Source organism: Dryobates pubescens, chromosome 4 (genome assembly GCF_014839835.1).
Source record: "Dryobates pubescens isolate bDryPub1 chromosome 4, bDryPub1.pri, whole genome shotgun sequence".
Lineage (NCBI taxonomy): Eukaryota > Metazoa > Chordata > Aves > Piciformes > Picidae > Dryobates > Dryobates pubescens.
This window is the reverse complement of record NC_071615.1, coordinates 525,483-552,503: the sequence shown is the minus strand read 5'-3', so window position 1 is coordinate 552,503 and position 27,021 is coordinate 525,483. Positions and strand designations below refer to the sequence as shown.

The window sequence follows — 27,021 nt, the reverse complement described above, 5'->3', positions numbered from 1 at the left end:
CCTTTCCTTACCATCAGAACATAGCACAACAGAGCAGCAGCAGCATCCCACTCCCGAGGATGCAGTGAGGGGAGTTCTCCCCTGGCTGCTGTTAAGGGTGCAATCTCTTACTCCCAGTCTCTTTCCCCAGCAGGCTCTGAGTTGCCTCTCTAGGGTCTGCCAGTTGGCAGGACAGAAGGTTCACTTTCAGCCCAGTTCTCCAGCTGGGTGCCAAAGTGCCCTGTAAAAAGAGTGGAGAGGGTTTGGTGTTGACTGCTGCATGGCACTTGGGAATGTCTTCTCTTCCAGCCTCACACAGAGTGTCACTGGAAGCTTTGGGTATACAAATTTTACCTTATGTCATAGAATCCCAGGCTGTGGGTGGGAAGGGAACCCTCAAGCCCATCCATTCCAACCCCCCTGCAGTCAGCAGGGACAGCCCCAACCAGAGCAGGCTGCTCAGACCACAAACAGCCTGCCCTGGAACAGTTCTAGGAATGGGCACCTCCCACCTCTCTGGGCAACCAAGAACAGAGTCTCACCACCTTCAGGGTCAAAGATCTTATCTTTCTCCCTAGTCTAAACCTCTAGCTTATGGTTAAACCAGCACCCCTTGTCCTGTCACAACAGGCACTGCCCCAGCTTTCTTCTTGGCCCTTTGGAAGTCCTGAGAGGCCACCAGAAGGTCTCCCCAGAGCCTTCTCTTTCCAGGCTGAACAACCCCAACTCTCTCAGCCTGGCCTCTCAGCAGAGGGGTTTCAAAGCCTGGAGAAGTGGTGCTGAGGGCCATGGTCTAGCAGTAGATTTAGTAGCATCAGTTTCATGGTTGGACTCAGTGTCTTTTCCCCCCACAACAATTCTGTGATTCAGAATAGGTACAAAAGCTAATCCTCAGCAGAATCAACAGGGAGTTTGTCAGTACTAAACACACTGCTGAATGGGAACCAGCCAGGGGCTCAATGAACATCAGACCCTAACCTTAAAATAGACCTTGCTGCGCTCCAAAAGCAGCTGCCACTTCAGCGCAGTCTTCTTGTCTTCTGCTAGAGCCAGGAATTCATGGACCTGTTAATGACACCACAGAGCAGTCCTTCAGCCTGCAGTTGGAGCACCTCCACAGCAAAGTGCTGATGAAAAGAGCCTCTGACATCTTTTGAGAGGTTTCAAAGCTGTGGGTTTGTGCTGTAAGGTAGTGGTTGGTGTGGTCTGTGTGCTGGGAAAGTCAGATTGTCAGAACCACTTACAGGGTGTTTGAAATCAAAGACAGGCAGTTCCAAACGTGTCCTTAGAGCTGGGAATCAACCTAAGTGGTGGGCTGAAGAGGGGCTTTACTTCTGCACTCAACAGGATTCTAGCAGCCACTGATTTCTGACTTTGACTGGTGACAGTCTCTGTGTGCATCCACTGGTACACAGCATTCTTTGAACCAGCTACACACACAAAAACGTTCCACAGATTCACTCCTGAAATGGTTTGGGTTGGAAGGGACCTTAAAGCTCCTCCAGTTCCAACCCCCCTGCCGTGGGCAGGGACATCTCCCACCAGCCCAGGTTGCTCAAGGGCCCATCCAGCCTGGCCTTCAACACCTCCAGGGAGAGGACATCCCCAAGCTCCCTGGGCAACCCGTTCCGGTGTCTCCCCATACACACATCTACACTTACCGCTCCCCTTCCTCAGGTCAAATAAACCCCAATTCATTTCTACTTACTGTGCAGCCTAGAGTTTCCTCAGCCACACAGTCAGAGAGGTAACAGGAGGGAAGAGTGCCTGTGTGGTCTGTCACATCCACCAGGATGTCAAAGCTTGCAAAGGTTGGTCTGGAATCTGAGGAGACATCGCTGCAGAAGGTGCAGGTGTTGGACCCTTCGCTCACTATGAAGCGGCAAACTGAGCTGAAACATCAGAAGAGAGTTAGTGCTGCCCTGCAGTTCCTCCTGCTTGGAAGCTCCTTGCTAGGCTGAGCTTCCCCAAGAGGCTTTTTGCCTTCTCATCTTCTAAATTCTTAAGTCTGAGATGAAATGGCCTCTGTCTTCTGCTCTGGACTCAGAAAGAGCAAGGCCTCCAGAAAGCAAACTCCTTTCCTTGCAGCTTCTGCAATCCAAGTGCTCAACCCTGCAAGTGTTCAAAGCTGGGATGGATGTGGCCTTGAGCAACCTGGGCCAGCAGGAGGTGTCCCTGCCTATGGCAGGGCCACCAGACTAGATGATCTTTAAGGTCCCTTACAATACATAATCACCCAAGGGAAGCAGTGGATTTCCCTACACTGGACAGATTTAAGGCTCAGCTGGGCAGAGTGCTGGGCCAGATCATTTCAGCTATGCTGTCACCTAGACACTTGGACCAGGTGATGCTTGGGGTCCCTTCCAGCCTGGCATTCTGTGGCCCTGTGATCACCCAAGCCATTATCTGATCCTAGGTCTACACAAGAGGAAACCACATGGCATTCTCCAGGGGAGTTTTATTCCTTGTCTGGAACTGGACTAAGATATTGTCCTGTCTGATCTGGGTCAGGAGAAGAGGGAGAAGCACTGCATGGCACAAATGTGAGGCAGGCAGTTGCTTACCATCTGTTACGAACAACTCTGGATGCGTTATCATCAATGTCCAGGGTGGAAATGTAGCCATAGATAATGCCATAGACTGGCTCCAGTTTCCCATCACTCTGGAAAGCTTTCTCCTTCAGCTGCTCCACAGTGTAAACATCAACTATAGTCTCCACTGAAAAGTTTAAAGGACATGTTAAATGTGTCTGAGAAGAAGCAATGCAGAAGAGCAACAACAAAAAGGGCGTTCAGGGAATCAACAGGAGAGGATCTGATCTAAAACAACCAGAAGAGGACCCCCCCAAGACTTTCCCTTTGAAGCAGGTTCATCATTTAGGGGCAAGAAATAAAGCAAAAGGGGAGTCAAGGGAGAAAAATAGCTAATGTTTAATCTTTGTGTGCCCCAAAAAGGTATTGGGCAAAAACTTTCCCTCTCCAGTTTTAGTACTTCTTCAAGACAGAAAGAGTTGTGCCAGGCAGGCTGCAACTGGCAGAGTCAGCAGCCTTGAAGAGCAATCAGTGGTAAGGGGTGGTCCCAGTAACAGCAGTCCAAACTCTAAGCATTCAGCCAGGCAAGACTTGAGTTTTGGTCTGGTGACTGTACAGAGCTAGAGCTTGGTGCTGCAGCTGCAGTGGGAAGGAGACTCAGTAGGTAAAGCCAAGGGGTTGGATCCATGCTTACAGTTAATGGAATCTTTTGCCTGCTCGTCCATCTTGTCATGCAGAGCTCCTGAGCATGCACTGTCTTTTATGAAGCTGAAGAGAGCATTTGCTTCTGCTGTTTCTGAGGGGTGCATGTGCAAAAGTTCTTACTGCATGCAGCATGTTAATCAACAGCAGCATTGTACAGAATCATGGAGTTGGTTTGGTTAGAAGACACCCCCAAGGTCATCAAGGCCAACTGTCACCCCAGCGCCACTGTGGCCATCAAAGCTTGTCCCCAAGTGCCACAGGTTTCTTGAACAGCTCCAGGGATGGGGACTACCACCACCTCCCTGGGCAGCCTGTGCCAGGCCCTGACCACCCTTGCAGCAAAGAAATTTTTCTTGATTTCCAGCCTAAACCTCTGTGGTGCAGCTTGAGGACACTTCCTCTTGTCCTGTCATTACTTGGTAGCAGAGGTGAACACTGGTCTCACTCCAGCCTGCTTTCAGGCAGTCTCCCCTCAGCCTCCTTTTCTCCAGGCTAAACAACCCAACAACTCAGCTGCTCCTCACCAGACCTATTCTCTAGACCCTGAACCAACTTCATTGTCCTCTGAACTGGCTCCAGCACTTCAGTGCCCTTCTTGGAGCGAGGGGCACAACGCTGCCCTCAGTATTTGAGGCATGCCCTTATTCTCTTAGTACCAACATGTCATCTCTTGGAATTAGCCAACAGCTGCTTTTGGCTCTTGTACTGCAACTGTCAGTCCTGGGTGAGATGTGGGGAGGCTGCTTCCATGGAATAAAATAACTGGAAAATGGAAAAGGTGGAAGCCAAAAGCCACTGGTGACAGAGAAGAAAGAGAGAGCTTCCTGAAGCAAGCAGGCAAACGTCATCAGACCTCCATTCTAGCCCATAACAGTTGTTAATACTGGAGTCACAATCCAGCAGCTCTTACCTGGATTCGTTGTGATGATGGTTTTGGATATCACAGTGGCAGTCATGCAGTTCCTGAATTTGTCAAAGTTTATTCTCACATCTGAGGCAAAAATGACTGCAGAGAGAGGAGGAGAGCAGCCCTGTTACTGCAGGGCCTCACACTGGCAGCCACATCACAGCGTAAGCCCCAGGCTATGGTACCTGTTTCTCGGGGGATCCAACTCTGTGCCAGCTGGATGGATTCATTATCCCAGCTAAATTAAAGAGAGAGAATGGATCAAAACACCACTCCAAGTGTTTATTACTGAACTAGAAGTGATGTAGTTGAGGTGGTCAAAGGGGACACAACTCCTTTGTCAATGCACGTGCAAATGAAACGCTGTCTGCACCCAGAGGGATCTGCTCTGCAGCCAGGCAGGATGCTTTATGGATGGCCTCTTTTATCCCATGCCAAACAGGATAGAATAAAGAGCTATTAGATTGGTCAAAATGATTCAGTGCAGAACATAATGGGGCAGATACTGTCTGTATTTCAGGGCTCTGGCCAAAGGAATCTGAGAGTGCAGCAGAGCACAGCTGAAAGAGCTGCTTATCGCCTGGGCTGAGGGAACCACTTGATGGCTCTCGTCACTGGGCCAGATGTTCAGCCAGCTTTCCAACACTGGAACCCTTGTGAGTGGGGATGGTGAGACTGGAGTGAGGTCAGTGGCATCCCTCAGAAATGATAATGTGATGGTCTGGTCCCTAGATAAAATCTCTTTCAGCTCCTCCTAAGTTTGGATGGCAAGAACCCTGCCAAGGCACAGTTTGGTCTGGTGGCTTTTTGCCTTAATCCTTGGGAAAAGATTTAAGGCATTTCCTTTCCATCTGGCATGGCTCAGCCACCTCTGCACTGATGGCCTCAGAAGTATCTTCACCACAGCCCTGTTGCTCAAGGATTTCCTGAATCTTTGTCTCTAGCTGTGGCTTCATGAAAGCACAAAAAAGCAGAGTTTGGAGTGCACACAGCAACTCCACCTCCCCTCTGCTTCTGAGCAGCCCTGAAGGATGCAGCTCTGGATTGCTGCTTGCCAGCCCTGGAATAGGACTCCCAGTGAAGGTGCCTCTGCAACTGACACTGGGGGCAGCCCAAGGGCTGGACAGCCTCACCCTGTTGATGCCTGGTCGTGCCTGTGTGTGTCCATTCACTGTGGTAAGCATTACAGGGAGGGATAGTGCAGTGTCTCACTCAGTGCAGTGCTGGCTTGCTACATCTATCTAGGGAGCAAAGGGCATTCTGACCAAGGGACAGCCAGCCCCAGGCAAATGGTACCCCCAGACCTTGCACATAGATAAGCCATGAGTTTATTGTACAAACTGGGGGCAAAATGCAGAAGTCCCTGTGGGAGTAAGTCACTGTTCACACCCATGAAGGGATGGGTGCAGCCAGTAAAGGGATACAGGCTGAAAACATGGCCAAACATTCTCAACCTGTTTCCATTCCACCTGTTCATACTGCTTGGCTTTAACAAAGCAAGCCTGCTCCTCTTGTACTCTCAGCCTGGCTTGTGGAAGAAGTGCACTGCCTTTGCAACTGGTTTTAAAGGCCATTTCCTGAATTAGCTCAAATTTCCCCACTAAAAAAAAACGTAGCTGTTTGGCCCTGAGCTTCCTGTTGCCATTCATGAGCTCACAGGCTGTCAGCAGAGTCATAAAGCAGACAATACAAATGAGGCCACTTTAATGAGTTTCCTTTTTTTAGCCCCTGTTTAGTATGCACTGGGGGTCACACACAACTATCAATCCACCTCAATTAAAAGGCAGTGTTTCATCAGGGTTAGAGTTAGTGTCTTTGCCTACTTTTGCACTGATTTGTGTGGTTGAGGGGATAGGAAAGCCCCAAACAAACAAAAACTGTTTACCATACTATTGGAAAAGACATCTCAGTTTCATCATAGAGCTTCACTTCACACCTCTGACCTTTCCTCTTGTCTGAGGTCATAAAATGCTTTGGCTCCCCAACCTTTAAGAAGAAAGGGAAGCAGTCACTCTGCCACTAAGAGTTTTAGGAGGATGAAAGTGATAAGCCAGGAAACAAAGAGTTAAAGAGAGGAAAACACCATAAACAGCATTAAATAGAACCCCCACCTGCACACCACTCAGTCTGACAGCAGCAATTTTACTTCAGGATAGGGAGGCACATTTTAAAGTCATCCATAATTTGTGTTACATTTTTCTATCATAGCCTCATATTTAACTCAGAAGAGTTCATGGCTTACATGTCTGCAGGTTCTCTACTCCTGACATGAGACATTCAAACACAGCTGCAGGCTGCCCAGGGAAGTGGTTGAATCCCTCTCCCTGGAGGTGTTTCACAGCTGCAGGGATGTGGTGCTGAGGGATTTGGTAGAGCTAGAGAATGGTTGGACTGGATGATCTTTAAGGTCCCTTCCAACCAAAGTGATTCTGTGCTATGATTTCTGTGGCTGTAACTTCCCCCCTCACAGTGCTGATGAAACCTCAGGTGGCTCAGGTGGTGGCTGTGGTGACTCTGCTGAAGTGGCTGCCAGCTTCAGCAAACCAACCCAGCAATGGCTGTCCAGCCTGAGAGCTGGCATGCAGAGCCACACCTGCATCAGTGCAGCTACCCACGGGACAGCAGAAACACAGCCTGCTGCAGCTCCTCTACTCACTGACATCACAGCTGCAAGCACATTCAGGATCCTTCCATCCAGGCTTTGTCCATTTGCCATGATATCACCCAGTGAATAATAATCCTGGGGGTCCTTGACAGGCAGGTGCAGCAGAGGAAGCAACCTCGTGTCCATTTCGTAGCAGGAGGAAGTTTTGACCACGGAGTGAGTTTCACTCAGCAGCAATTTGTAGCCACTAAAGGGTGTGCACAAAACACAACACATCCATCAGCATTTCACACTGCAAAATCTGGACTCAATTCACAGGAGGAAGTAACTGCTGGTTTATGCCTTTCTTCTTTGCCCTGAAGAGATGGGAAAGTTGGAATTAATTTGCTCTAAAATTAGTTTGCAAGAGTTATATACTTTTGTGTTCCTGAAGGCTTACTGGGCACTTTACACTCATGTGTGATCTGGTGGAGGATGTCCCTGCTGACAGCAGGGGGGTTGAACTAGATGACCTCTGGAGGTCTCTTCCAACCCAAACTGCTCTCTGGTTCTATGAATTAGGAAAGAAACTAATTAAAGACGAGGTGTGTGAGCTTAGCTTGGCCTGATATCTGCATCTGAGAATCATAGAATCAACAAGGTTGGAAAAGGCCTCAAAGATCATCCAGTCCAACCCATCACCCAACACCTCATGACTACTAAACCATGGCACCAAGTGCCACGTCCAGTCCCCTCTTGAACACCTCCAGGGACAGGGACTCCACCACCTCCTGGGCAGCACATCCCAATGGCCAACAGCTCTCTCGGTGATGAACTTTCTCCTCACCTCCAGCCTAAACTTAGCTACCTCAGGTAAGTTACAACATATCTAAGTTAAGATCTGCAGTTTTAGTTTCATAGAGAGATTCAAGTGTCTGATAAGAGACTTGGGCAAAAACCAACTCCATGTCAAACCATTTTAGCTGAGCAAACTCAGCAAGATTGGCTCTGGTCAGTTACCAAGAGCATTATTTATCACATGGTTACTTTATGGCCAGGTACTGACAAATATCTTCTCTTCTGAGACTTCTTGCCCACACCTGGATGAGCACAGGAAGAAGGTAGAACTCTGTAAGGTGACCAGTTCTAAAGTCTTGCACCAGCTGCCTGCTGCCAGCTAATGCAGGCACTGATTTTGATCTTCCTGGAGAGAACCACCAGGCTGTGCTTTACATTTACCTGGGAGTCACAGGGTTGAATTTTTCTTCCCTCTCCACTTCCTTGGACTGAACTAAGGGATTTTCAATTGTAACTAAAACAAAACATGGAGAAATAAAGTTAGCAAACTGAACATAGCCATATAGGAAGAAAGAGAGCTCTTAAAAGTGGTTGTTGTCAAGCTTAAGGAAAGCAGAAGTGTGCAGTAACTCCTGACAAGTATTTCCAAGCTCTCCAGGCAGCTCATGGAGCCATAGAATTATTTCAGTTGGAAAAAGGCCTCCAAGATCATCATCTCCAAGCATCAACCTAAACCCACCATGGTCCTTAAACCATGTCCCAGAGTGCCACATCCACACCTTGGGCAAGATCCTCAGGAGTTTAAGGGGAGTCCTCAAGATGCTCAGTGGAAACAACACAGAGCTCTCCAGCAGCTCTCTACTCTCAGTTTTATCTGCTCTGATCTCTCAGCCAAGGCAGCAAAGTCTTTGTATTAACAGAACAGGAGAAGAGCACAGACTGTCAGTAAAGAGCTTTGCTGGGGTTTATTTGAGCAACTGTAGTTGTAACTATGACTAAATGAAGACAAACACCAAAGTCCCTCACAGAGCTGCTTTTTCATCATTCGTAAGGACTGAACATAGTGTAAGAATTTAGATTGATTGACTATAGGTAAGTTCTGGGTGGCTGCATTCAGTGGGTTGTATCTGGTCCTTTTGTTGACATATTTACTGGTTTTGAGTTTAAATCCTTGAGGTCTTATTCCCTCTCCTCTTTCTACTCCACATATCTGAACAGTTTGTTTCCAATTAGAATGTTTTCTGAGTCCTCAGAGAAAAATAGAGCAAAGCCACAAGTACATAACACTGATTTACTGGGAGGGAAAAAACCCACCCCAGATTCAAGCAGACACATGCTGAGAAGGAGCTCCAACTCACCACAGTCACCAACCCTGAAGCTTTCTGAAAGTGATCTGACATAGTCCTCCTTGCCCCAGGCACTGACGTTAATGAAGTACGCAGGTGAGTCACGAATGGTGAAGCTGAAGGTGTATCTCTCGGACCCGATGTCTGCAAACCCGAACAGCGCTGTCACACTTCATCGCCACATCTGACTGCACCCTAGAATTTACCTACCAAACCTGGGGTTTGGATCCAGGCTTTCCCAGACTCCGCCGTGGGTTCCCTGCCCGCGCTGCGGGGCAGTGCCGCTAGAGGGCAGCAGACCGCGCAGCACGCCGCCGGTGTCCCGCGCGGGGCCGGGGCCGGGGCCGGCTCCCGCCCGCGCCCGGCGGGACCCGCACCAGCCACGTGTGCGGAGACTTCACTTTAGGGGACGCCTCACGAACTTACAGTTGTAACGCGAGGGACAGGCTGCAGGAAGACCTCCCTGCGGCCTCTCTGGACTAGAAAGCCTGTCAGAAAGCTGGGGACAAACTCATGAGCAGTGCCTGTTGGGACAGGACAGCGGGTGATGGTTTGAACTAAAAGAGGGAGATTCAGACTGGAGACGTGGGGGGGGAAAGTTATGATGAGGATGGTGAGACCCTGGCACACGTTGCCCAGAGAGGTGGGAGCTGCCCCATCCCTGGAACCGTTCCAGGTCAGGTTGTCTGGGGCTCTGAGCAGCCTGCTCTAGGTGGGGATATCCCTGCTGGCTGCAGGGGGTTGGGCTGGATGAGCTTTAGAAGTCCCTTCCAACCTAAAGCATTTCCTTCTGAATCGAAGAATCACAGGTCTTTCCCAACCACAATAATTCTATGGTCATTCTATGCTAAGATGAGGCTGGTGCTACTTAGACCAGCAATTACTTACTCCCCTCCTTAAGGCATCTGCTTGACATTTCTGTTTCAAGAGAGAACGGACATGAAGAGACCAAACCAACTGCACAGTCCCTGGAGAGGCTCAAAAACCGTGTAGGCACAGCCCCTTGGGACACAGTTTAGTGGCCATGGTGGTCTCAAGCTGTTGGTTGGACTCAGTGACCTTCTTCAGACCCTTAATTCCGTGCCAGAGTTTTCCCAAGCAAATTCTGATCACTAAGGTTGAGCCACACTCCTGCTGCCCTCTCCTCCTCCAGCACACACCTAGTCCTGCTCTGGCACGTTTCCATTCTGGTTTACACCAAGCAGTCTGTTTATCATTTACCCACTGGGCTCAGTCCTAGGCACCGCATTCCCCCGTGGAAGGACAAAAGAGGTAAAAGGAGTTAAAAGGGACTGTACTTTTTCTGTCTGGAAAGCCTCTGACATCTGTTTTCCCAATAACCACACCGATTACACTCTAGAAAATAAAGAGATGATAGAAAACAAGCATTAAACACAGATGGATAGCATGAATTAGATTTCATGGGCTTGCACTCTACTGATGATAACAAACATATTTCTGCCTGGAAATCAGTTTAATCTACTTATCCCACAGCACCATATGAACGAGGGACTGGAACATAAACATCCCATTTTCCTGTAAGAAAAAGAGTGACTAATAACAATATTCAAAGGAACCCATCTGGTTCTGTTTGGAAAGACAAGGGGAGGACAAAAGTTCACCCAAAGCGTGCCCAGTGCTGGCTGCTCTGCATGCATCTCTCCTCAGCTGGCAGCAGTAGAGTGGTTTCACACTCTCTGCACGGGACTCAGGTCCCCTGGCACACACCAGGCAAAGTCTGGGCAGAATTTAGTTCACAGCTTTCCCTTGCTGTCAGCACGGACACACACCTGTACAGGGGGGGACACAGATCCTGTCCCCAGCCCACAGCACAACTGTGGGCAGCTGCCTCTCCCCTGCCAGCCACAAAGGGAGCTTAGACAATGAGCTTTGTCTTCTAGGACAAAGTGTGCCACATCCTTCTACTGCACTCCACACGTGCCCTGACTTCCAGAGCCACCTCACTTCCTTGTTCCAGCACGGGAGCCCCAGCTAACAAGCTGGCCCCAGCTGGCAAGGGGCAATGTGACAAGTTAATAATCCACAGAGGCTGCATTCTGCACCCAGCCTGCCTGACCTCAGGGTAACTGTGAGCGATCCACATGCGCTCAGAAACTGGCTCTGATGGTCCCAGTGGCCTTTGAATCACTAGATGGAGCAAGGTAGCTGCCTTACCCCACACGGATGGAAACCATCAGGAGGACAGCCGGGGACGAGTGTCAGATCCCAGCTCTTCCAGTCTGACAGAGCATCTTCTAGCTGCCAGCTGGCCCCCAGCGTGCAGGGGGATAGAGCTATTTATTTTGAAGTTCCTGTTTGTTTCTCTAAAGACCACATTTCAACTCAACCAGAGTGCAGCACACCCTGCATCTCACCACTCGAAGACTGACCTTCGGGGTGTCTCTTGACTCTCTTCTTCCCTGGAGAGCAGGGAATGAAGCTGCACCTCCTAACCCTGCTGATCTTATTCAACTCTCTAAAACTCCCAAGAGAAAAATACCGAGTTTTACAACACACTCCCCCTGCTCAGCTCTTACTCCAGTGGTGATGGCCCTCAGTCAGGACAACAACAACAACAGGTTCACTCTCAAACAGCTGCATGAATCTGCCAACAACAAAACTTTGCTGATTTAGGTTTAGCTTTTGGTTCATCCTACTATCCTGTCCTCCCCACAGGGGAAATTCTTAGCTCCTTATAACCCAACAACCACCCAACCCACTTTGTGCTCTAAGTAAGTAGAAATGATCCTCCCTGACATGCAGTTGTCAGATTTTCACCCAGGTAAAACACAGAAGGTTTGTTTGAACGATTCAGGACTAGCTTATGCAGCCCAGAGGGACTGAGCACACCACTGAAGCTTGCAGGATTGGGCCTTATGCCTCCAGTGAAAGACCATTGTGGGTTCCAGATGTATTGTGACTACATAAAGCTGATTCTGTAGATGCCTTCACTAATTCAGTATCCATTTAAACCCCACAAAGAAGCCTCTGATGCTCTCAGGCACTGAATTGCCCAAGTCAGTATCTATAGCTGCCCATAGCACGGGGAAGCCACAGCAGCAGCATCAATTTTCCTTTTGCTGCTTTATGCACAAAGAAGGGAAGGTGCTTTCCATCTCACAATTACACTAATGCTGTTACTCCCTAAATCCACATCAATTACATAATTTTGCAGTCATACAATCCAGCCATCTACAATTTCATCTGAGAACAAAAGGAACTATGTCTATGAGACTTACAGGACGAGCCAGGTTTGGGTGCAGGTCTGCCAGCGCAACCAAGTCCCGGGCCGGGCTGGCAAAAGCCATTCTTGACCTGCAACTTGAGAAGGCTAGTTTAGATTTTTGATCTTGTTTGATTTGATTTGTAATCTAAACAAATCATTTCAAGCTATTCACAGTGGGAACAGCAAGTTACTTTTTAACACCAACTCTCGCCCTAAGTAGCATCTGTTTCCAATGAAAGGCGTTTGGAGCCATCTGAGGCAGACAGTTCTTCGCTGTTTGTGTTTGGGCCACGTAAGTTGCACAGCCCAGCACTGCCCTACCTGTGCTGCTCAAACTGAGGTCTGCAACTGACAGCCAGCCAGACGTTTGTTTGTTTGTTTGTGCAGCACAAGTGGCTCCATTAGCACAACCCTCAGGAAAATATTTACCCTCCTTCTCCTGTCGAGGAAGTCCAACTGAATTTAATGAGGCGGTTCATACAGAAAAGGCTGTTTAACGTGAGAGGAAAGGCAAGTGTTGGGTTGCAAACCACCTTAATGGAGGCTTTGGACTTAATATTAAACTACCTTGCAATGCCAGCTCCTTCCTTCCTCAGAGGAGAAAAAGCTTTGAGTTTGTTGAATTCTTTTCCAAATCAGTTATTTTCAGGCTGCCAACTTCCCACTCCTGTGAGCTCCTGAGCACTCAGGTCCTCTCCATTGATGCTCAAAGCAGGCCATAGATGTTTTGTTAGCCCAGCTGAATGCCCCTTATTATTTCATGGCTATCCTCAGAGACATTATTGATATTTAGCAAATAATTGTCAGGCTCCATTTGTTATTGTCTTGTTTGTAAAGGGAACCACCGAGCTGTCCCAATCTTGATAACCTTTAACATGAGAAAACTGCTGACATTTTCCAGAGGATGCCTGTTCAGACTTCAGAACAGAAGTGCTGAATGGCTTTTTTTTTTGCAGTCCCTACACCTGGCACCTCGTGTGGGAATTGTCAGAGCCTTTCTCTGGGCATCAGTGTAATGATCTGCTGAACACACCAGAACAGCAATGGACAATATATACTCCTTTAAAGGCAGACCAAACAAAGCCAAGCAGGTCCCTGAGAACAAAGTGGCTTCTCTGAGAGGGCATTTCAAACACAGCCCACAGAGAGGCATGCCAAGTGCACCTCACAAGAGTCACAGGGCAAGGAGCCCCTCGAGCCTGCTCCCAGCCCATCCTGGGGGAGAAGCCACATTCACCGGGCAGGAAAGTCACCGCAGCTGCCCCTCCAAGGCAGGTGAGCATTCTCGCCTCCAAGGAGGTTAAACATTGTTAGCTGAGGTCCCTCACACCGCAGCTGAGGCAGGTTAAAGACAGCAGCACTGGGAAGGGAGAAAGCCTTTGGGGTTTAAAAGGCTACCGAGCCTGGCAGCAGAGGCTGCAGCAGGCAGTGGCTCTCCTCACTCACCCCTCCGAGGCAGGGACCAGGCTCCCACGGACGGCTGAGGGCAATTCTCTCACCCAGGACCAGACCTGAGAGAAAGGACGAGAAGGAAATGGCAACCAACAGCAGCATGAAGCCTTTCAACCACCACCCCATCCCCGAGCAGTGCCTGGCACCAGACCGGCTTCAGCCTCCCCATCCACAGCCCTGGGTTTCTGAGGAGGCTTCTGCTTGGCAGCCATGCCCTGAGCCCCGGGGCCACGGCCACCCTCTGCCCTGCTAAGGTCACACAGGACCAGCAAAGGCCTTTTCCTGCCCACGGTGCTCTGTGCCATATTGTCTGCTTCCCCTCAGCACCTTCTGCCCCCTCTCCCTCCCGCCCCTCAGCACCTTCTGCCCCCTCTCCTTCCCTCCCCTCAGCACCTTCCGCCCCCTCTCCCTCCCTCCCCTCAGCACCTTCTGCCCCCTCTCCTTCCCTCCCCTCAGCACCTTCCGCCCCCTCTCCTTCCCTCCCCTCAGCACCTTCTGCCCCCTCTCCCTCCCTCCCCTCAGCACCTTCTGCCCCCTCTCCTTCCCTCCCCTCAGCACCTTCCGCCCCCTCTCCCTCCCTCCCCTCAGCACCTTCCGCCCCCTCTCCTTCCCTCCCCTCAGCACCTTCTGCCCCCTCTCCCTCCCTCCCCTCAGCACCTTCCGCCCCCTCTCCTTCCCTCCCCTCAGCACCTTCTGCCCCCTCTCCCTCCCTCCCCCCAGCACCTTCTGCCCCCTCTCCTTCCCTCCCCTCAGCACCTTCTGCCCCCTCTCCCTCCCTCCCCCCAGCACCTTCTGCCCCCTCTCCTTCCCTCCCCCCAGCACCTTCTGCCCCCTCTCCTTCCCTCCCCCCAGCACCTTCTGCCCCTTCTCCTTCCCTCCCCTCAGCACCTTCTGCCCCCTCTCCTTCCCTCCCCTCAGCACCTTCTGCCCCCTCTCCCTCCCTCCCCCCAGCACCTTCCGCCCCCTCTCCTTCCCTCCCCCCAGCACCTTCTGCCCCCTCTCCTTCCCTCCCCCCAGCACCTTCTGCCCCTTCTCCTTCCCTCCCCTCAGCACCTTCTGCCCCCTCTCCTTCCCTCCCCCCAGCACCTTCTGCCCCCCTCCCCTGCCCTGCCCTGATGTCTCCTGTGCCACCCTCATTCCCTGCCCGGGCAGCAGGCGGTGGCCACCCGGCAGAGGCAGGCAGGAGCCCTTACCACAGCCCCCTGAGGAGCCCCAGGGCAGAGAGCGCAGGGTGGGCAGGAAGGTGCCAGGCGCTGAGGGCAGCGAGGAAATGGCGCCGGGCGCCGTGGGCGGGAAAGGGCTTCGCACCACCTGGGCTGGGCCTCCTCCCTCAGGGCCAGCCCGGGGCTGTGAGGGCAGAGGATGGCTACCAAAGCACAGCCAGCAGACGCTCCAGGTTCAGCCCTGAGGGTTTCACACGGTTGGAGAAGACCTCTGGGATCGTCCAGGCCAACCTTCAAGCCCACGCTGCCCAGCAACGTGCCGCAGCCACACGATGGCTTTAATCCCTCCAGCCACGGGGACTCCATCACCTCCCCGGGCAGCCTGTGCCAGTGCTTGGCAGCCCTCCTGGGGCATGTCCAACCTGGCCCCCTCCTGCTGCACCCTGAGGCTGCCTCCTCTCCTCCCATCACTTGTTGGGGGGAGAGGCCAACCCCCACCTGGCTCCAACCTCCTTCCAGGGAGCTGGGAGCCCGGAGGGAGCAGCCCAGGGCACAGCACCATCAGTGAGCTCTGTGCCAGGGCCGGAGCTGAGGGCTCAGAGCTTAGGTTTAGCTTTGTTTTGCCAGTACTGTGCTCTGCAGGGTTTCACCCGAGCCCCCCATCCCTGCCTCTGGGGCAGCAGCTCCATCCCAACACCCTCAAGGGTTCCCCAGCTCCATGCTCCTTCGAACCATCCAACTGCCTCTGGCATTTTCGTGCAGTGCTGCTCAGCACCAAGCTGTGCAGGATTTGTTTCCCCCTAACCAAATGCAGTCAGAAGGATCATTAGTAAGTCTCAGGTCCTGCCAGCCCAGGACTCCAGAGCCAGGCTTATTCTGCTCCAGTTATAAATGAACAGCACAGCAGTGAGAGAAGGCAAGCTCCAGAAAGCTTTGGGGGAACCATTCCATAGTTCTGTCATTGTTATTCTCCCCTCTGTTTCTGGGGACAAGCCTCTGCAGCCTGGATTTCATGAACTGAAACTGATGGCTGAGGATAGTCTCTGTGTTGGTTTGAACACAGCCCTCCTGGGCTCCCAGGCTCTGCAGGAGGCTGGGCTGAGCCCTTTTGCCCATGCCTGTGGCACACACACTCATTGTTTTCCTGATATTGGTGCTGATTGTACCCCTGCTGGCTCATTTTATGACCTCGAGGTCATGTCTGCTGGAGAGTTTGGTGTAGCCTGACAAATTCTGTGTTGGCTCTCTGCTACAAGATCTTTCCTTCCTTCAGGTAAACAGCTGAAAAGGGACAGCACCTGTGCTGCTCTCCTCACTGTCCCACGGGAGCCCATGACAACTGCACTGTGCTGATGCCAAACAGGATGCCAGGGAGCTGAGAGCCTGCCTGGGCTGGCTTTCTGAGGTGGCCCTTTCATACAGCGTGAGCTGACTTTGTTCTCTAAGTTTGGAGCCTGCAGTGAAGAGGGTTTGGGGGTTTGGTAGCGCTCTTGTTTTGAGCAAGCAGAAGATAATGAACGTGGTGATGGGATCCTAATCCAACAGGAAGGAGAACTTGTACTACACTGCCTGGAAATGGCACAGGTCTCATTCTTATCATGACTGCAAGATATCTATCAGGGTAAAATGAACCAAAGGAGAAAGGAGATCTGCAGGGTCCCCAGCACTGCAGAGTGTGATAAGAGCTGGATCACAGCCCACGGGCTTGCAGGTGTTGAGCTTGGCTGACATCTCTGCAAGGGCTTGGTGCAACATAAGCACCTGCACTGAAATGGAGCTTTGCTGAACAGAGCAGAGATCTGTGCTGCTGCCCAGCCTGGTCATCACTTCCCCCAGGCTGTGTCCAGGCTGAGCTGTGTTCCTCCCACAGGCACAAAGGAGAGGTGAAACCCAACACTGCCAGTGTCCCCCAGCCCTGGGCTGCAGGCTTTGTTTGGTTTCAAAGCCACCAGAACAAGGATCCTGTTGTGTGTCCCCAAGCTTTGGGAGACATCTGAGGATGGGGTGGGCTTGCTTTGTGGGTTATTTCCACTCCCATTTCCAGGCTGCCTACCTTCTGAAGAGAGAAGCTGCTCCCACGGCAGCTCCTGCTAGGAAGATGTTATCAGGGCCAGCACGAAGGGGTGCAGCGATGCTCTGGCCACAGGCAGACCTGAGAGGAGAGTTCTTGCCCTTGAAGATGTGATCAGATGCTGGATTTCTGCCGTGCAGACAGCGAGACAGAGGTAATTTGATTGACCTACCTGTCTCAGAGTGATGCTGTGGCTTCTGCCACTCATACAGCACATGGCACCAGGCAGTGATTTGGACTCCTGGAGGTTACTGTAAGCAAAGGACATCTTTGTTGGTGTTTATGACAAACAAGTGTCTGACCTGAATGCCTCCCACTGATTTATGGCCTCAGCTGACCCCAAGGTAGGGATTTTTGATACAAACACCAAAGAGAGCCTGCAAAAACAGAAGTTCCTCAGCATGTCCACAGCTTTACTCAAGTTTCCTCCTCAACTGGCCTCTAAGTGGTCTCTAGAAGAAATCAGCATCATAGAATCATAGGATGGGTCAGGTTGGAAGGCACCTCCAAAAGCCAGCCCCCTGCAGCCAGCAGGGTCCTGGTTGCTCACAGCATTGTCCAGCCTGACCCTGAGTAGCTCCAGGGATGCAGCCTCAGCCACCTCCCTGGGCAACCTGCTGCAGTGCTCCAGCAGCCTCCTGGGGCAGAACTTGTTCCTCACATCCAATCTCAATCTACTCTGCTCTCATTCCAAACCATTGCCTCTGCTCCTGTCCCTGCAGCCCTTTGGGAACAGTCCCTCTGCAGCCTTTCTGCAGCCCTTCAGGTCCTGGCAGGCTGCTGTGGGGTCTCCCTGCAGCCTTCTCTTCCCCAGCTCCCTCAGCCTCCTGGCAGAGGTGCTCCAGCTCCTGCCTCTGGTCACTTACACCATTGTCTGCTTTGGCACAATAGTTTTCTCTTGGCAGCTGGGTAGAGAGGCAAGGAGAAGCCCAGCAGCAGTTCCCTGAGGCCCACCAGGACCTGCTCCCCTCTCCAGTCCTACCACCAGCCCCTGGGGGAGGACAGCAATATCAATTCAGCTTTTCTGATCTCCAGCTTGATCCCTGCAAGGCCTCAGTGATTTTACCTCTCCAGCACTTAGCACTCTGCCAGATCTGATCTGAGTAGCAGGGGCTGAGGAGCAGGGCTGCAAACTGCACCATCCCTGCTAATTAAGCCTTCCTGAGTGGATCTATTTGAATGACAGCCCCTGGCATGGCCAAGGCCTGCAGGAGCCACTGGGGAATTCATGTGGCAATCTGTTGAGCAGAGGTTGCAGGGGGAGCCAGTCCTCACCCAACACTTTGCAGGGAGGTTCCACAAACCACCTTGGAAAAGCTCTCCAAAACGAAACGAGGACACAAATGTTTGCTCTGCAGATCTCCCTCTGCCCACAGCCTCTGCTGAGTGGGGGCTCATTGAACATTTATGCATGCTCAGGACAAGAAGAAGCTGTACAATGAAAAGGGCAGACCTGTAATTGTGTGTAATTGGCCTGACTGAATGCATCAAGAGCAGCAAATTGTTGAAGGTATTCACTGCTCAGCAGCTTTGGCTGATACCTGAACTGGCCACGGATCCCAAGTGCTGATGGAGTACTGCTGGACAACTCCAGCAGAAGCAGGGCAGGTGCTGATGCAGCTAACAGGTGCTCAGTGTGCTCAGGGAGATCTCTTTTAAAGCTCTTCTCAGCACTGCAGCAAGTTCATTGTTCATCTTTCTTCACACTGTTTCTCCCCCCTCCTGGTCCCCAGCACTGGAGTCACCCTGGCTCTATTTCACCAGGACTTCCTCGCTTCTCAGCGGCACCACAAGCTCCTGCAACACAGAAAACCAGAGCAGCCCAGAGTTTTAGCTTCAAATAAAAGAAAGCTGGGCTCCCCAGGTCAAGAGAGACAGGGAACTGCTGGAGAGAGGCCAGGGGAGGCTGCAAAGCTGCAGAGGGGCCTGGAGCAGCTCTGTGAGGAGCAGAGGCTGAGAGCCCTGGGGCTGAGAGCCTGCAGCAGAGCAGCCCCAGAGGGCAGCTGAGCAATGCTCAGCAAGAGATAAAGGCTGGGGGGCAAGAGGCTGGGGGCAGACTCTGCTCAGTGGTGCCCAGGAACAGCACAAGGGTCAGGGGGCGCAAACTGGCACCCAGGAGGTTCCATCTGAGCAAGAGGAGAAACTTCTTTGGTGTGAGGCTGCTGGAGGCCTGGAGCAGGCTGCCCAGAGAGGTTGTGGAGTCTCCTGGTCTGGAGAGCTTCCAACCCCCTCTGGGCAAGCTGCTGTAGGTGATCCCCAGAGGTCCCTTCCAGCCCCCGCATGCTGGGACTCTGTGACAATGAACATGAGCCATGGCTGGGTCCCCCTAAGCTGTGTTGATTCTGGCATCCTCAGTCCAGGGCAGACACTCAGAGCTGAGGCTGGTGCAGCAGCATGAGCAGTGTGCTGGCAGCTCAGGCACCAAACAGGACCACGGGCTGAGAGCTTGGGTGCAGACATCAGCAGCTCTCTTCCCCACCAGGAGAGCCCTGCTGCTGGCAAGGGAGGCCAAAGTGTTTTCTTCCATGTGTGAAGCTATGTAGGACATGTAAGTGCTGCTCCTTCCAGCTGCCCTGGAAGGGCTGTGTTCTGAGCCAGCAGCTGCTCTCAAGACAACAAAGTCTCCCTGTTCTCTCTGATGAACTCACAGGAAACTGCTTCAAAGCAGACCCAGCCCTCCCCAGGGGCAGGGAGCGGGTGGCATCTGCAGGGTCCCCGCAGCAAGCACAGCTCCCTGCAGCAGTCCCTGCTGGGGCAGGGCTGTGTCCTCACTGCCCAAGGCCAGGCTTGAACGCCTCTTCATCAGCGAGCTCAGCTCTTAACTGTTTCAGCACTAATTAATCCCACTCACCCAAGGGCGGAGCGGCAGCCTCACGCAAGGCACAAGCAGCACAGTCCCCAGAGGCAAGCAGCAGAGTGGCACCAGCCCAGGGGCCGCACTCGGCTCCCACCAGGTGACCCTCGCAGAACTGGGGCCAAAACTAAGCAACAAGCTGAAATCTCAGCCCCTCTGGGCACTCACTGGAGAGCTGTGTATCTGCAGCAAATAGTCTGCAGATAAACACAGCTAATCCTCCTCTGTCTTTCACAGCCACAGTTCAGAGTGAGGTGTGCAGGTAGGACTGCACAGCTGCCCCAGGTCGCTCTGATCCAGCCTGCTCTGCACACTGGCACTGCACTGCTCTCCTCAGCAGCAGGTTGGATCACCCAGCGTTGCAAAGCCCCAAGCCTGCTGTTCCACTTGCCGGAAACGATGGGATCACAGAATGGAAGGGCCTGGGAGGCACCTCCAGAGATCATCCAGTCCAACCCCCTGCCAGAGCAGGGGCACCCGGGGCAGGGCACCCAGGAACACATCCAGATGGGGTTGGAAAGTCTCCAAGGAGGAGACTCAACCTCTCTGTGCAGCCTGCTCCAGGGCTCTGTCAGCCTCACCACACAGAAAAGTCTCCTTGTGGTGAGGTGGAGCCTACTGGGTTCCAGCTTGTACCTGCTGCTCCTTGTCCTATCACTGGGCACTGCCAAACAGAGCCTGGCACCTTCACCCTGACCCCCACCCTCAGCTATTGATAGACATTGATCAGAGCCCTCTCAGCCTTCTCTCCAGGCTAAACAGCCCCAGGGCTCTCAGCCTCTCTTCACAGCAGAGATGTGCCAGTCCCCCTCAGAGCTCTCCCTTGCACTCTCTCCAGCAGGTCTCTGTCTCCCTTCAACTGGGGAGCCCAAAACTGGACACAGTACTCCAGGTGTGGTCTGAGCAGGGCAGAGCAGAGGGGGAGGAGAACCTCCCTAGACCTGCTGGAAGTGGGAATGGCTTCCTTTTAGAGCCTCCAAGAGCTGTGAGAGCATTCAGGTTGCAGAGAACAGCTTCTCCTGCCCGTGATTCCAGAGGAATTGAAGTCAGGCCAGTGCAACTGCTTGGATTTTCATCACTTTCCCCAAGACCAGAGTTGCCTCCTCCCTCCCTGAGCAAACAAGTGATGAATCATAGGTTTAAAGAGAGGGGGGGAAAGGCAAGAAGTAAAAATAGTTTTAGTGACAGCTCCCTGACACTGGAGAAGAATGCTTTGGAAATTAGAAAGGAAGCTATTCAGCAGCAGTTGGCTGCCAAATATTTTCAGCTATTCAAGTCAATGAAACCCAACCCAAAGAAGTTCTATCTGGATCTTGGCTTGAGGCAGATGACAGAGAGCACCAACCAGGACGTGTGGGATGAGCATTTGCCAGCAGCAGGGCTGGGGCAAACTCTTCCACCCCGCAGTTCCTCCACTTTCCAACCAAGGCTAGAATCCAGCCCCCGCGTGAGCAGCTCGCCCAAGCAGGACACTTCGGGGTGCAATTCCCAAGGCGTGTGGGGGTGGCTGTACCAGAGAGCTGGGATCTCCGGCTCAGCACCGCGGCTGCCCCAGCACAGCCGGCAGCGCGATCCAACAGACTCGCCCCTCCGGCAGCCAGGACCGCCTCCAGCCCCAGCCCGGGCACTCCTGTGTCAGGTTTCCACGGGGCAGGCGGCTGCCTGGCGGCCAGCTCGTTAGCAGACTCCTGCAGACCGGCTCTGGCGTCCCCGGGTTTGAGCCCCTGGCAAAACAAGAGCTCCTCCCGAAGCCTGTGCGGGGTGCAGAGGGACCAGGGCTGGTCATGCCCCGAGGGAACTGCGCTCCCTGCTCCTGGAGAGGTCCTCTGCTGGGAGGCCAGGCTGAGAGAGCTGAGGTTGTGCAACCTGGAGAAGAGAAGGCTCCAGGGAGACCTCCTGGTGGCCTTTGGGGACTTAAAGGGACTAAGAAAGCTGGGGACAGACCTTAGAGCAGGGCCTGTGGTGACAGGGCAAGGGGGGATGGCTCGAACTAGAAGAGGGAAATTTAGACTAGAGACAGGGAAGAGAATATTTTATGCTGAGGGTGATGAGACCCTGGCCCAGGTTGCCCAGAGGGGGGGTAGAAACCCCCTCCCTGGAACCACTGCAGAGCAGGCTGTTTGGGGCTCTAGCTGGGGATGTCCCTGCTGGCTGCAGGGGGTTGGGGCAGTTGGCCTTGAAAGATCCCCTTCAGCCCAACCCAGTCTGCTCCTTTGGCTCTCACCAAACAGGACTTCATCAGGAGGTTTTCCCTCAGAAAGATGAACACTAGAGGTCCATCTAACAGCTTGTTCCAGAAATAGATATGCCTGGAATAAACCATCACAGCCTCCTCCCTGTGCTCAGCACCTCTCTGACTCCATCCAGGCTCACTGGCTGGGCAAGGCACTTTGGATCCTTCTGCTCCTCTGCAGCCCTCCTTGCCTTGCTGCACATCAGCATTCTCTCCCCTGGAGCTGACTGTCCTGACTCACCTGGCTCCCTAAGGTACTGAACTACTCACCTGTGAGCCCACCAGGGAACCTGGCACTTGTGGCTGTGAGTGCTGGAGGCCAAAGCTGCCCCTGGGGCAGTTCCACTGCGGCTCAGTTGTGCTGGGTCACAGCCGTGGGGAGCAGCCACAGCTCAAAGCCCAACTAAGGCAGGGCTTGGTGTCCCAGGGCTTCAGAGAGGCAGCCTGTGGAGCACTGAGCTGGGATGTGAGCCATGGGGTTTGCCTTCAAGCCCCATTCCCTTCCCAAGTGTTTCCCAGCTAATGACAGCAGCAGTGACTTCCTGACCTGCACTACACAATTTCTTCATCTCACTGTAGGGAAAGAGATTGACCCTGAGCTCAGCACTGATGAGTTTTGGGCCCCTCAAGCCAAGAAGGACATGGAGGGGCTGGAGCAGGGCTAGAGAAGGGCAATGAAGCTGGGGAAGGGTCTGGAGAGCAGGGCTGGGGAGGAGCAGCTGAGGGAGCTGGGGGTGTGCAGCCTGGAGAAAAGGCTGAGGGAGACCTCACTGCTCTCTGCAGCTCCCTGAGAGGAGGCTGCAGCCAGGTGGAGGTTGGGCTCTGCTCCCTAGTATCAGGAGAGGAAATGGCCTCAAATTGTGCCAGGGGAAGTTTACCTTGGACATGAGAAGGAATTTCTTTGCTGCCAGAGTGGTCAGGCACTGGCACAGGCTGCTCAGGGAGGTGGTGGAGTCCCCATCCCTGGAGCTGTTCCAGAAATGTGTGGCCATGGCACTTGGGGACAGGGTTTGGTGGCCATGGTGGCAATGCTGTGCTCTGCATCCTGCTCCAGGTGAATCTGCTCTGGGGGCAGGGTTGGGCTCAATGATCCCCAGAGGTCACTTCCAAGCCCTATCATGCTGTGGTTCCTAAATGCTCAGCCTTCTAATTTCAGGTGGATTTCTTTTCCTTCCCAGCTCTTCCTAGACCTGGCCCTGCCAGCCTGCTTCAGCCTCCTGCACAACAGCCCCTACAAAAAGCCCTTTTGTAGGCTCCTACCTCAGCCAGCCTCGATGGAGCCATGGAAGGGGCTCAGGCTTCACCACCATGGAAGCTGCCTCCCCCAGGAAAGCCAAAGGAGGTCCCAGAAGCCAAGTCAGACAAAAGTGCAGATCCAGCAAAGGCTTCAAGCACAAAACCCTCTGAGGGAGGGGCTGGGACCAGCGGTGTGCCTGCACTGAGCACATCTGGGAGTGCTTTGCTGAGCCCAGGCCAAAATGCACTTCTGAATATGGGCCAGATCCTGCAGCACTGAGTAACACCAAGGAGTAACATTTGTTCACACAAGTGGTCTCTGCAGAGCCTGGCTGCCAAGTCCTGGCCCTGTGGGTTGTTTTTTTCCCCCCTTTAGCGAGCAGCCAGAGCAGAGCTCCATATGGCACTGCCTGCTCCTCACTCAGCAGCTCTCCTGCTGCCAGCTCCTCGCTGGAAATGGCCTAGCAAGGCAGAAATGCTCCAGCCCAACCTTCCTGTTACAATTACCTCTACAGAACCTGCCAGAGAAATTCCTTTGCCTTCTTCCAGGGGGTTTCTTTCTGCAGTGGTTGCCTGCATGGCCATGGCAGTGCTGCCTGTGGATCAAAACACACAGAGTGGGTTGGGTTGGAGGGGACCTGAGAGATCACCGAGTGTCAGCTCCCCTGCCATGGGCAGGGACACCTCCTACTAGAGCAGGCTGCTCAAGGCTCCATCCAACCTGGACTGTAACACTTCCAGAGCTGCAGCCTCCACAGCTTCTCTGGGAGCCTGTTCCAGTGCCTCACCACCCTCGTGGGGAAGCATTTCATCCTAATGTCCAATCTAAATCTGTTTGAAGCCATTCCCCTTGCCCTCTCTCCATGCTTTGTCAAGAGTCCAACCTCCCCATGCCCAGCAGGAGCAGCACAGGCACCAAAAGCCCCTCCAGGCTGCACAGGGGGTTGGATCCCAGCAGAGACAGCTCCCCACCTTCTCCTCCCTGGGGATAGGATATGGCCAGCAATGCTCTCCTGGGGCAGCACCCAAACACTTCAGGTGATGCTGTCCCCCAGAGCACAGCCAAAGGCTGCCCATCCTCATTGCCCAGCTCCTGAGAGACCAGCCTGTGCTGCCCCTGCCACAGCAGCAAGGAGCTGGCTGGGAAAGCCTCTTCTGAAAGGCTTCCCTTCAGAAAATGTGGCCACAAGGTGAAGCTTAAGCTTGTGCAGAGACCTGAGAGCCCTTCCTGGTGAGTGTACAAGCAGAGAAGATAAAAGAGGGTTACAGGGATGGATGCCTTCTGCCACCACACAAGCTGTGCATCACCACCCTTGCTCCAGACAGTCAGACTGGGCAGAGCTGCACAGGAAGCCTCCCTCCCCAGTGACCTCCTGCATGGTACCCCCAGAAGCAGGCTGGGGTCCCCATCCCTCACCTTGGCAGGCTGTTGGTTTTTCACTATTTAATGTGTTCTGTCCCATTAAAATGCACAAAGGAAGATGCAGTCCCCACCAGCCCCGGGGGCTGCCCTCCCCCATGCCACCATTCCTCCCCCTGGCCATTGCTGCAGCCAAAGGTTGGATCTTCCCCAGAGCTGGCAGCAGTGACCAGAGAGAGAAACCCCTCCCCACAGCAGAGGCATGGCCCCACTGCCAGCTGCACCAGCCACGAGAGCCCCCCAGGCACCGTGGGGACCCTGCCCCAGCCCCCAGGCACCACATGGACTCCACAGCAGAGAGCAGCAGCTGCCCAGCCAGGGTCCCACCTGCATCCTGTGCTGTCACCATCCCCTCTTCCAAGGGCCCACACATGTGACTGGCACAGATCCACAACGGGGGCTGATGGCTTGCAAGGGTCCCTGAAGGCTGAGCAGAGTGCTCAGAAGACAAAGCTGCCAGCAGGGACTGGCAGCAGCTGATGGGAGCGTGGCCACCTCGCATCCCTCACCAGCAGCAGCTGCTCCCCGGCGCAGCCCTCGGTGCCACCACCCTCAGCACAGGATCCGGGCAGAGGGCAGAGCCAGGGGGGACAGCAAAGGGGCAAAAGCCACAGCAGCACCTGAAGTAATGTGGGCTTGACCCAGCCAGGGTCAGGCCTGCCGAGCACCTGGACAGGATCAGACCCAAACCAAGGCTAGGCCTGAGCCCAGGTTCCACGCCTGGGGGCTTGCAGCCCCCCCAGCCTCAGCCCTGCCAGGTGGTTGCTGCCAGATCAGTTTGTGCATCCTCCTGGCGAGTGCTGGTGTGGGGGGATGCTGCTGGTGGCGAGGCTGCTCGCCTTGCCTCTTCTTGTTGGGTCAACAAAGCAAAGTCATCTGCCTCCCTCCCCCCTGGAAACGCACAGAATGGGCTCCAGACCCACCTCCTGCAAGGAAATGAGAACCAGCCCTGGAGGATCACCCAGCTAGAAGCCTCTGTGGGGAGATCTGACTCCTCTTCAAAGGGGAGGCAGCAAATGTGCTCCTACCTCTGCTGAGCTGCGAGCAGAGCCTGCACCAGCGCTGCAGGGAAAGGCTTCGGTGCTGCCAGCAGAGTCAGGCCCCCAGGGGCTGCCCTCAGCAGCCTCTGCTTCTTGGTTTGCTCTGCTGCCATCAGATGCAGCTTGCACTTGGAAGGGAGACCCAAGGAAGCCAGCAGCTGCAGGGCTCTGTGCTCACAGCAGAGCAATCCCAGCCTGCCCTGCCTGGCACAGGCTGATGGCACCCAGGGGGTGCCAAGGGTGCCTCCTGAGCTGTGCATGGCAGAGCTGGCCTGGAACTGTGCCCCACATGCCAGGGGACATGGGGAAAGCAGGTGGCTTGCCCATGCTGGTGGGAAAGCCAGCAGCAAGGTCTGGAGAGGAGCAACTGAGGGAGCTGGGGGTGTTCAGCCTGGAGAAGAGGAGGCTGAGGGAGACCTCCTCCCTGAGAGGAGGCTGGAGCCAGGCAGGGCTTGGTCTCTTCTCTCTACTGTCAGGGGATGGAATGAGAAGTGGCCTGAAATTGTGCCAGGGGATGGTTAGGTTGGAGCTTAGGAACAATTTCCTTGCTGCCAGAGTGGTCAGGGACTGGCAGAGGCTGCCCAGGGAGGTGCTGGAGTCCCCAGCCCTGGAGGTGTTCCAGAAACCTGTGGCCATGGCACCTGGGGACAGGGGTTGATGGCCATGGTGGGGTTGGGTTGATGTTGGACTGGATGAGCTCAGAAGCCTCTTCCAAGGGAAACAACTCCATGATTCTGTGCTGTGACCCCACATCACCTCAGCTGGTGCAGGAGCAAGGCCAGCACCATGAGTAACTGACCTAGCACCCCAGGAAAGGCTCAGTCAGGTCAGGGGCACAGCCCAGAAGCATTATCTGAGGTTGTTTCCTTCCCTCCCTCCCCACAGTGCTGGAAAACCTCTGGGTGTAAATCATTCCAAGCTCTCTGTGTTTGGTTTTAATCTCTGCTGGTGCCCCAGCGTTATTGATGCTCCTGAAGTACAGCAGCAGGCACGTGGGGAGCCCTGTGCTCAGGAAATGCAGCCTGCTGCCCATGGCAGTTATTGATCAGGGCAATAACTCACTCCAGCAAGCACAGCTCATCCCAGGAAGCAGAGGATACAGCCAAAGGCTGCCATCTGCCAGTGCCTAGCACACACCCCCTCCAGGGCTGACAGAGCATCTCAGGAGCAGCTCTTTCTCATCCAAAACCAAACCAAGAGAGAGAGTTTGGCTCCCAGGTGGGTCCCAGTGGCAGCTGTGCCCAGGGCTGGCACATCCCAGCCAGGATGGCCACTGCTGTGGGGACGTCCCTGAGGACAAGGACTGCAGCCCTGTGCTCACCATGGGGTGCTCCCAGTGAGCACCAGAAGGGCAGTGACAAAAAGCAGCTGCATGGCTGCATCTTGTTACAGCCCCAGGCTGCAGCAGGGGAGGCTCAGGTTGGACAGCAACCTTCACTGGGAGGGGCATTGGGCACTGGCCCAGGCTGCCCAGGG

General features: G+C 53.7%; 1 protein-coding gene across 1 annotated transcript; it reads right to left on the bottom strand.

Annotated features, from left to right (window-relative positions):
* Window positions 1-91: 91 nt before the first annotated feature.
* On the bottom strand, window positions 92-12,158 carry MEIOB (meiosis specific with OB-fold). Its single transcript, XM_009897292.1, has 13 exons — window positions 12,090-12,158; window positions 10,149-10,206; window positions 8,863-8,994; window positions 7,946-8,018; window positions 6,779-6,974; window positions 6,008-6,108; window positions 4,308-4,360; window positions 4,126-4,221; window positions 3,205-3,306; window positions 2,544-2,697; window positions 1,688-1,871; window positions 958-1,044; window positions 92-220 (listed from the first exon to the last, which is right to left on the bottom strand). Exons 1-13 carry the CDS (start codon window positions 12,156-12,158, stop codon window positions 92-94), a joined length of 1,434 nt encoding a protein of 477 aa, XP_009895594.1.
* Window positions 12,159-27,021: the final 14,863 nt, after the last annotated feature.

Coding starts and splice junctions, on each gene's coding strand:
- MEIOB (XM_009897292.1), bottom strand. CDS start 12,158: ATGGCTTTTGCCAGCCCGGCCCGGGACTTGGTTGCGCTGGCAGACCTG. Junction 8,995..10,148: donor AGGCTTTCCAGACAGAAAAA/GTACAGTCCCTT, acceptor TCGGGTTTGCAG/ACATCGGGTCCGAGAGATAC. Junction 8,019..8,862: donor CTTCAGGGTTGGTGACTGTG/GTGAGTTGGAGC, acceptor GTTTTGTTTTAG/TTACAATTGAAAATCCCTTA.